The sequence below is a fragment of the Primulina huaijiensis genome, chromosome 14, assembly GCF_012295235.1.
Source record: "Primulina huaijiensis isolate GDHJ02 chromosome 14, ASM1229523v2, whole genome shotgun sequence".
NCBI lineage: Eukaryota > Viridiplantae > Streptophyta > Magnoliopsida > Lamiales > Gesneriaceae > Primulina > Primulina huaijiensis.
This window is the reverse complement of record NC_133319.1, coordinates 16493841-16504597: the sequence shown is the minus strand read 5'-3', so window position 1 is coordinate 16504597 and position 10757 is coordinate 16493841. Positions and strand designations below refer to the sequence as shown.

Below are 10757 nucleotides of genomic sequence, written 5' to 3'. Positions count from 1 at the left end.
CGTGCGAGACATGTTTATAAATACAGAATCATTATAATATTTATTCAATTACACAATATAATATAAGAAATTCAATACTATTTATATAAAATATTATTCTTTTTGTATATTTTTTTTATATAAAATTTTATTCATAGGCAAAAGATGAGCATTATCATTAGAAGCAGAGAGTAAACGACAAAAGGAAAACCAGGTCAAAAGGTCTATCACATTTCTCAGTTCCAGATTGGGAAATATTAATTGATTTCTTTTCTTTTTTTTTTTCATTTCGGTATATAAATCAAGAGTAGGTTTTTGTGAGACGGTATCACGAATTTTTATCTGTGTTACGAGTCAATCCTACCGATATTCACAATAAAAAATAATATTCTTAGCATAAAAATTAATATTTTTTCATAGATGAACCAAATAAAAGATCTGTCTAACAAAATACGACCTGTGAAACCATCTCACAGAAATTTTTACCATAAATCAATACTATAATTTACAAAAATTATATGTACATGATTTATATTTTAAAATTAAATTAAAAAATATTTCTTAAAAAAAAAGTCAAAAAAACAATCAAGTGGTTTTACTTCATCAACATTTTTGTGCCCCACTGCCCGACTCTAGACATCTTATTTACATATATTTCTGATAGTCCCAAATAATGGAACCTGTGAAGTGATAATTTTTTTTTAGCAATTATTAGATACTTTTAAATTTGAATTAATTTTTAATGAAACTATTTATTAAGAATATACATACTTTGATCAATTATTGTGCCAACTAATTGTTTGTTAAAGGCAAAAACTTGTGTGAGACGGTTTCACGTGTCGTATTTTGTGAGACAGATCTCTTATTTGAGTCATTCATGAAAAAGTATTACTTTTTAGACTAAGAATATTACTTTTTATTGTGAATATCGGTAGGGTTGATTCGTCTCACAGATAAAGATTCGTGAGACCGTCTCACAAAATACATATTCTTAGTTAAAAATGTAAGTCAAAAATCTTACTATAAGCTGTTTTTTTTCTTCTAAATTAACGATTTCCCATATAATAAAAACTAAAAATTAAATATTTAAAATTAATATCACTACATTTATAATATGGAAAAATAATGTTGATGGGCTAAAATCCAAAATGAGTGACAATAAATTAAATAAAGAGGGGCCCCTATTACGTTGATTTTGCCTTTTCTTGTTTTTAAATTTCTTCTCATATCATTTTCGAAAAAATAATGAATAATAATTCTTCTTCTTCTTCCTTTCTTTAAATGGGCAGCAAAAACCGCCATTCTTGATCCATTTCTTAGCAAATCACTCTCCTTCTTGCAAAGTTTCTATAAGCCCTTGTAGATATTGCTCTCACAGTGCTAAAACTGAATAGCTAATGGAATTTGTGTTGATTATGTATCTTGGCTGCAAGCTTGATGGGGATTGAGCTCATATTTAGTTGAGGAAAGGAAGGAAATCATGGAAAGATCATTAGTTTATCTTAAAGTAAAGATTGGGAGTTTTATATCTCCGGTGATGGTTCTAAAAATGGAGGCCAACGAGATTTAGCAGAGATTCTAAATTTCACCCAAAAAAAAAAGTTAATCAACTTTTTTACTTTATACTTCTTTAATCAGTTCTGTGCTTTTGAGAGGGCACCCACTTTTGTTTCTATTCTTTTAAGGCGAAGAAAAGGGGAAGTTTCTTTCTCTGTTGTGCCTTTCATCAGCTGTTCATGGAGTTAACATAACCTCAAGTTCCTGGTTAGTTATTTATTTCAGAAACCCATTGTTTGTTTTTGACTTTTGTTACTTATCCCTTTTGTTGTAAGGTGTTGGTAATTTTTGTTCATTTCTGGTATTTTTTGTTCTTTGCAGTTGTGTTTGTTTGTTGCAGAAGAAGTCTTGGCTGAATAATGCTGAGTAATAGATCTAGAGCAGTGGCCAGCAAGCAAGCTCTCATGGCGGATCAAAGCAACTCATTGCTTTCTTCTCCTACTAGAACTCCCACCACACCGATTTCATCTTCCTTGGGATCACCAAGATTTTTCAATGGGCTTTTGACTAAGAATCTTTCTGATGCAGAAGCTAATGTAATGAGTCCAACTTCAATTCTTGACCCCAAAGTTTCATCCAGTTTTGCGAACCCTTTTGGCTATGACACCAGTCTATCCAATCCTCCAAGTAAACAAGAACAAGAAGCCATTGGACTGGCCCTTATTGATTCAATCGATGAGAAAAACGATGAATATGGAAACTTTAGCAAGCCATTGAACAGAATGGTTCTGTTTGGATCAAAGCTTAAGGTGCACATTCCCTACAGTAATCACCCCTCTTCACGTTCTCCGGCTGAATCGCCGAAATCTCCGGCGGATTTCGGAATCAAGACTAGGAATTCTCAGTGCTTCAGCCCTTTTTCGGGCAACCCGAAAAAGAGCTTTAGCAGGCAGCTATCTTTGAAAGAAATGGAGCTTTCTGAGGATTACACTTGCGTGATCACCCACGGCTCGAACCCAAAAACTACTCATATTTTCGATGATTGTATCGTGGAGAATTGTGGCGCAAATGATGATGAAATAACTTCAGATCCTCCAAGGGAAACGGAAAATGGTTTCGAAATCAATGTTTCAACTTCTCCACCAAATTTCTTGAGCTTTTGTCACACTTGCAGAGAAATTCTTGAACAAGGCCAAAATATTTACATTTACAGGTTAATTTAGTTTATTGCCTAAACTTTCTGTTAAAAAACATTAATGGCTTTATTTTTTTGTGGTTTCGCTTGTCAGGGGTGATAAAGCCTTTTGCGGCCATGAATGCCGCTGCCAAGAAGTGATCACTGACGGTATAAAGAATCCAGAGTTGGATGACAATATTTAGAACTCGAGTTGGATTTGATTCTCTCTTCTCCACTTTCTTGTTTCAGAGGAATTTAGCATCTTCAAAAGAGATTCTGAACTAAGAATCCCAAATTTTCCATCCCTTTAGTTGAATGGGAAGATAACGTGGCTTAAGGAGCAAGAGTTTCGTACATCAATGTGAAATATTTCTTGATTTTTTTTTATCCCTTTTCTGTTCCCTTGAATTCCCCTGTCGCACACGATGAGAGGCAGCAGAGATATAATGTAAACATTCTTATTGTACAATCCATCTCTACTACTTAACCCTGAAATGTTGGGATCTCAATAGTTTATGATGAACTATTAAAGGATTGCTCTATTCTCATTCAGATATCCTTTATGCAAGCGTACAAACGGCCCACATATGTCACATGAAGTAATTCTCTCATATCCCATTATACATATGGTGGGTCGTAATTTTACGAAAAATCCCGTTGTGTTTTATTCAAAGGTCAAGATTCAAGCATATCATACGAGAAAGAATCACTCTAAACTAATCGAGACTGAACCATTGTTATGATTGAAAGGAAAATGTTTTGCTGTGTAATTTATAGGATGCAACGGAGAAACTGACTCGTGACAAGGCTGTGACGAGAGAAGACGCGGAGGGAGTAATACAGGCTAAGATAAGGGACAGGCCGGATATGGCAGCGGACCCTGGTAGCGTGGCCACGTCCATGGCGAACACGGCGAGGCTCAACCAACAGAAGTTTACCCGTATTGAGAGGAACAACAATCACCAGATGTAAATGAAAACATAAAGTGTAATAAATAAATTTTTTTTAGTTGATTAGGAAACAAATATTAAATCTAATATTTATAGTATATAATCCATCTGCTAAAAGAAACAAATATCAAATTGCGAAAATACCCCATAACGTTTACGTGCGATGCATTATAATAGCCAATCAGTTACACCGACACTTTATGTTATTGGATGAACAGATTGTTAGGATAAGTGTTTTGCGAGTCAATTTGTGACATGAGTTTTATTAATTTTTATGTAAAAATTATTTTTATTTTATAAGTATTTTACGATTTTATGTAATTATGCTTTTATCTAATTATGACAATTACGTTATATGTATGGAAATTACATAAGTGAAGTCTTTGAGTATACAAAATTAACATGAGATCTGACTCGCTGTGATACATTGTACAACTTATGAATTCTATGATGTAAACAATATGTTTCATTGATAAAGACATGAAGGTATCTGTTCATACATATGAATGATCATTTGATGATACATTATACAACTTTCTCTCGGAATGTTCAAGTGTTTCTACTTATCGAATAGAATAGTCTACGGTTATGGTTGTACATCATTAGTCATTTTATCAGTACAACATAGAGGCACTATGTACTAACATGCAGTTTTGATCCGTTTAAACGACTCCATTGATGGTCAACAGACGGCAAGATTGGATGTAGTTTCGAAATACGTAGAATTCAATGCATTGTAGTAGTGGATTTACCGTTTGCTTACAGGTGAAGATATCTTATGTGATCTGATCAGTTAATAATGCAAAGAGTCTTTAGCCAGAGTAAAACATGTACTTCTAAGGAAATGTGTTTTCCTAGTTGTACATACGACGTCACTATTATTACTCAAAGATACATCAAATCATTATCGAATTCATTTGCAATTCTTGACATGTCAATGCTTGCAAATTCGATTGGGAGATATAAGTTGAAGGGAAGGGACCATACTGTACGCTAACTATAACTTTTGGTTCTTGCATGCACTATCAATGATACCTGAGGATCATGGAGCAATGTTACTAGATGCTCTTACCATGATCCGATGGGTGCGATCATATTTGAGTTCTGACATTCTTGATTAAGGGGTTGATGAAAAGAATGAGGCTATTAGTTAAATAATAATGTTAGTTCTGACATTCTTGATCAAGAGGTTGATGAAAAAAATTAGGCTACTAATTAAATAATAATGTTAGTAGGGATGATTACTATATGTACATGATTCTAATAGACTATTTTAGAGAAATCTAGAATTGATTAANTATTATAAAGAGTTGAGATTGCATGATATGTACTACATGAGAGTTTTAATTAATAATAATAAAGGAATCCTAAGAGGATTATGATTATGAATCCTAGTAGCATTGGGTTAGTACATTTTTATTAATATGTTATCAAAGGTTTGTAACATGTAACATGATTATACAAGAAAATTCAAAAATCTTCTTCTACAGAAAACAAATTTTAGGCTGACTTCAATTTTTGCCGGAAAAGTTCAGCCACCCACTTCCACCGTGCCATCATCCCGACTCCGCCGCAACACCGTCGAATATTTGAAATTTCGGTTATCCAATTTCGACGCTAAATCGTTTAGATCTCTAGTGCGAGATAAACGAAAGACTCAATTATCTCTGATCGTTGACTTTATTTTGATGAACGAATGAAGAAGATTCGTTCGTAGGGATACACGGAGTTGATTTATAAAAAAGACCAACTCCATTAATTTTGGACTGGTTTGATGTCGAACATTAAATACGTATACAATCAAAACACCATATGAATATTTTAAATCATATAACATTAAAAAAGATTTTAAACGTCAAAACAAAAAAAATTAATGATTACGAAAAAATATAATCCAACACAAACGACAATGTTTAGAAGGACAAATACCACATCTTAGGTATTTGAATCTTGTATTTTAAAGACGCATACTTCAATTATAGGCACGCAAATTTTGTTTGATTACAAGTTCTACTGTATGATACATATTTTACTCCATGGAAGTAAATATTTTTTGCTACGAATCATTCAGACAAAACATAATCAGATCAAATGCTAAACAACTTATTATCCAAAATCTCAACTGTGCTCCCAAAATAACGACGTAACAAATGACTTGAAAAAAGAAATAGCATACACGGTCTCTTCTAGAAAGGCGGCTCTGAGAAGAAAATTCTCAGCTACGAAAATTTTAATTAAACAAGATCCCAAAGTGATGCAATCCTATCATTCAAAACTACTGAAAATTGTAAGATTAAGCAAAAAACAACACCTTGTAGGACAATCTTCCAGGTTTCAAATCTAAAACGCACATTAGCACTCGGAGGTTTATTTCTTCTTGCCGGCCTTGGCTGCATCACCCGCCTTAGTCTGCACAAATTTAGTCAAAACCAAGGTTAGCAGAGGTAACTTAATATACAATTCTGTTGGAAGGGGACCTTTTTACTCCAGGAAAAATGGTTGCAGCAGCAGAATGGCTCCAAGACTTAAAATAAAAAAATTATGATTTGAGCAATGCGTTTTTTGTATGGCAATTTCTTAAGCAGCCTCGGTACATAAAGTGGATAAATAATATTGATTGCATGGCACATAATTGTACCTTCTTAACACCACGAATCTTCTTTGCTCTGTTCTTCCTTTCTTTCATTTGCTTCCTCGACTTCTCGACCTTGGTATCAAGACCATTCTGCAAACATGGGTTTCAGATATCTTGTCAGAAACATAGGGAGTTCTGGTATAATGTGCCCTTGTAAATGATTTCGGTGCTGTTCTTCGTATCAATACAATAACAGGTAAATGATTTTAAAAACTTTAACACGTTGAGAACTAGACAGTAAAAACCTTGAAACATTGAGAGCCAGAAATTTTATAAACTTTTCAGTACTTTTTGGCAACAATAATTAGTGAGGGGGGAGCAAAGAAATATAAGAGGCTAAGAGCTAAGATTGAGGACACAAACACATGGATCTCTTAATGTTCCACAAACTGAAGGAAAAACCAAAACTCAAGGCTTGTATTAATGGATTTCAAATTTCTTGACTTGCTATGATGGCAAAAATTGAAATTAATTCTAAATCCGCCTATATTAAGTTATGTACTTTCAATAGTAATTTTGGTGGATTTCAAATAGTTATTGGAAACACATCCATCAAATCAAATCATACATCCATCAAATCAACCGACGCCATCAATGCAGTTAATGTCAAAAGACAGCACCTTCAGAAGAACTTAGCTACAAAGTTCTAGAATCCATGAATGCTAACAATACAGCTTTAAATTCAAAAAAGTACTTTTACGAACAAGACTCAAATAATCTTTTTCAAAATGTTAAAATCAATTCCAGAATTAAAAGAAATAACAGCTAAACAAACAGATGAATTACCCTGATAAGCCTGTATTTGGGCTCAAATTTCTTCGCATTTTCAACAGAATCATAGATCAAGCCAAACCCAGTAGATTTCCCTCCTCCAAAGTGAGTCCTGAATTTGAATACGAAAATGGCATTTGGATCCTTTACCTCATACATCCTAGCCAATTTCTCCTTCAATTCAGCCTTCAATGGCACGATAAGCAGGAACAAAAAGAAAGTAGAACATTAAGTGAGCCTTCTGCGTCATAACCAGTCACAATTAAACTTTAAAAACAAACTCATAGTGCTCCATACATGCGCTAATAAAGAAAATCAGTATTTTAAATTTGAAGCAAAAAGATCATTACTCAACCAAGAATACCAGACGACTAAAGTCCGAAATTATAAAAGCACTCTTTAATTTCCTTTAATAATTCTATCACATATTGATAGAAATTCTAGAAAGCACCATTCATTACTAGCAATAGTGTATCGCATTGTTTAAAGGGTATGAAACAAAATAGAAAAAGCTTCCAAAACCTTCTCCATGTTTTCTAATTACTATCTTTTCTGGAGCCTCCACTACTCAAAATGAAAAAAATTATCCAATAATTCTCAAGGTGGAATCACTGCATTCCCATGGTACTCCAAGAGAAAAAGAAAAAAACATTTATCAACTAAATCCCATTGCCCCAAAAAATACAACAAAACTATGCAAACAGCAAAAGTGCAGTTCAAAAAACGAATGCAATTGAAAATCACACCTTGGAAACATTGGGCCTTCCTGGATGCAACACATCAATGATCTGAAAAATAAGTCCGAAAAACAAATAAACAAACAACCGTTAACGAAATGAAATACAAAAAATGTAAACACAACTACACAGGCAAAAGAAAAAACAACAAAATTCACATAAGCATACAAATTGTTTCCTCGATAGAAGACGATTTGTCATGAACTTCCTCGTTCTAATCGTTACTGCCTTGTCCGCCATTTTCTGAAAAATCAAAACCTCTTCATATTATCTTGATCTACAAACAAATACACAAAAATCACTAGCATTTAATGCAGGGGACAATCAGAAGTGAATGCGCAAACTTACAATTTCTTGCTATCGCACTCCCGCCTCGTGCCGATGCACTTGAAAAGCTTAGTTCTGTGTGTGTTCCGTGAGGCGTCTTCCTACTTCCCCCGGGACTCGAGGAGAATTTTCTCTAGGTCTAGTGTTTGTAAATGGAAGCAGCCGCTCGAGTAGTATATAAAATGTGGCCCAATTTGATAAACAGACCAGACCCGAATATCTAATAAACTCAAATTTAACATTATTGTGGCCCATGGCTAGGAATGACAACTTTTCCTACAAGTTTGGGGCAATCTGAAATTGAGACAGGGATCTCCGATTTTTTCGAGTTTGGATTCGAGTTCGAGGATTTTTTAAAATCTCCGAAATAGTTCGAGACGGATATAAGATTATTATCTTTATCTCCGAACATGTCCCGAAAGTAATATTAATAATAAAATAATAATAATAATAGTATTAATAATATTAATAGATAATAATAAGTTTTAATTTGAGAAAATATCTGAACTCGCTCTCATCTTGTCCTATTAATATTTTTGAAGCGATGATGAGAATTTAATCTTCGTGGTTTCGATTTCGGGGGAGATCGGGACGGATATGGAGTGAAGATGAAATTCAGTGACAGAGATAAGGATAGCAAACATGTCTCATTGCCATCCCTTCCCATTGCCATGTATATCTCTTTCTATTTTTATTAAGCAATTCAATCATCAAATTGCATATATAACCCCAAAATTGAAGTGCAAAATTATATGTTCTAAATCCAACTGCGTACACACCTCAGGGTATTTTTTTTTAAGCTTCGATCAACTCTTTTTTGAAAAAAATGACCTCCTCAAGTTTATTTGAAATAAACATGAGGAGATCATTTTCTTAAAAAAAAGAGTTACCGAGGTCATTTAACTAATTTCCCCCCTCGACTCCAACTTCTCCTTCACCAATGAAATCGACGAGAACAATTTTCTTCTCCAGCCTAAATTTCAATGTTCCCACGATGAAAAATTTCCAGCCTCTCATATTTACGCTGCTCAGATTTCACAGCAAAAAGAGAATTCGAAATTCAGTCATATTTTGATCTTATTACATCAAATCAGGCAAGGTATATTCTTTTCTATTTTCCTTTATTTCTTGGTAGTTGAATTCATACTCTTCGTATTTATTTTTCGGTCATTTTTATGCAAACTTATTACAATAGAAACCCCAAAAAAAATATAAATTGAAAAAAAAACAAGTGACATAGCGATACATTTTCCAGATAAACTATAATTGCACACACAAAAACTATAAACTACACCAACCTTCCCACTATCACAATTTTCAGCTTTGCTTGATCGTATCAAACATTAAACTACTGAATCACGTTGAATGAGATCTTCAAGCCCTAAAGGACACCAGAAAACGAGAAGAAAAGCTGGAATCCACGAGTAGCTAGGCCCTTTCGAAGCGCAGAACAATAGCTCAAGAACAGAACTCTATGGGGACAGAAACACACATAAAAAATAGCAATACATGGTTCAAATCAAAGCTACGGATGTGGGGAACAAAACAGTTCAAGAATATTTTAGTTTCGATATCGGATGAAGAAGTTATAACGATTCTTCTATTGCTGCTACAATAGTGACCGAAAAATGGTTAGGGTGTGAGTTTTCTTATTTCTTATTTCTTATTTTATTTTAATAAGAGATGAGTGTATGTAAACGTGTGTATTATATTTATTTACTAACAATAGTTAATTTGGGTTTGCATTTTTTTTAATGAAATATAATTTCCATTAAATGGTAAAAAAGATAAGTTCGGTACAATCAAAATGAACTCGAACAAGTGATATAACTTTATTTGAAAGAATCTTATCTTTGAAGTATAAAACACAAATCGAATATTCAGTATTCTATAGAGAGGGAACCACAACTGGCTAAATCACATGAGAAGGATCGAGCTCATACTTGAACGACATAGACATATGAAACACATTGTGGATGCAAGACAATGACCGTGGAAACTCCAAACGATAAGCACAAGTCCCAATGCGCTCAAAAAATCTCAAAATGGCCAACATATCTAGATGACAACTTATCTTTCATTCCAAAACGAACAACATACATATATGGTGAGATTTTTAGAAACAAAAATCTTCATCTTGAAATTCTAAAAGCCGGCGACGTTTAGTTGCATAACTCGCCTGACGATCTTGAACAGCTTTCATTCTCAGATGAATTAAATGAACTTTGTCATATATTTTTTGAACAATCTCAGGTCCAGTCAATTGATTTTCACCAAATTCATCCCAACAAAGAAACGATCAGCATCGTCTACCATGCAAAGCATCAAAAAGAGTCATACCAATAATAACTTGAAAACTGTTATTATAAAAAAAATTCCACTAATAGTAAAATTTCTTGTCAAATTTCCTCGAAATATTAATTACAAATCGAAGAAATCCTCGAGTGCCTAGATTGTACGCTCTATTTGACCATTTGTCTGAGGATGGTAAGCGACACTCATTGCAAGCCTTGTACTCATTTCTTTTTGGAAACTAATCCAAAACTTTGATGTGAATCGAGGATCACGATCTGAGACTGCTACAACTAGAACTCCGTCCAATCTAACTACACTATCTATGTACAAACGATCCATTTTTTATACTGATAAGTACTTTCATACCAAATAAAATGAGTCGATTTAGA

The 10757-nt window shown here is 33.6% G+C and overlaps 2 protein-coding genes across 5 annotated transcripts; one reads left to right on the top strand and one right to left on the bottom strand.

The window, feature by feature from the left end:
• Positions 1-1219: 1219 nt before the first annotated feature.
• LOC140957258 (FCS-Like Zinc finger 8-like) lies at positions 1220-3148 on the top strand. 3 transcript variants are annotated; one of them, XM_073414414.1, is made up of 3 exons: positions 1220-1580; positions 1858-2689; positions 2766-3148. In XM_073414414.1, exons 2-3 carry the CDS (start codon positions 1896-1898, stop codon positions 2854-2856), a joined length of 885 nt encoding a protein of 294 aa, XP_073270515.1. In that variant the 5' UTR covers positions 1220-1580; positions 1858-1895; the 3' UTR covers positions 2857-3148. The 3 variants fall into 3 exon arrangements, with proteins under 3 accessions (XP_073270515.1, XP_073270513.1, XP_073270514.1); XM_073414412.1 differs by having other exon boundaries at positions 1220-1743; XM_073414413.1 differs by having other exon boundaries at positions 1220-1747.
• Positions 3149-5579: 2431 nt separating this feature from the next.
• LOC140957436 (small ribosomal subunit protein eS24z) lies at positions 5580-8251 on the bottom strand. 2 transcript variants are annotated; one of them, XM_073414678.1, is made up of 6 exons: positions 8095-8251; positions 7915-7989; positions 7756-7797; positions 7025-7195; positions 6242-6328; positions 5580-6012 (listed from the first exon to the last, which is right to left on the bottom strand). In XM_073414678.1, the coding sequence occupies exons 2-6, from the start codon at positions 7984-7986 to the stop codon at positions 5971-5973; spliced, it is 414 nt and encodes a 137-aa protein (XP_073270779.1). In that variant the 5' UTR covers positions 7987-7989; positions 8095-8251; the 3' UTR covers positions 5580-5970. The 2 variants fall into 2 exon arrangements, with proteins under 2 accessions (XP_073270779.1, XP_073270780.1); XM_073414679.1 differs by having other exon boundaries at positions 7915-8023; positions 8095-8225.
• Between the last annotated feature and the right edge of the window lie 2506 nt (positions 8252-10757).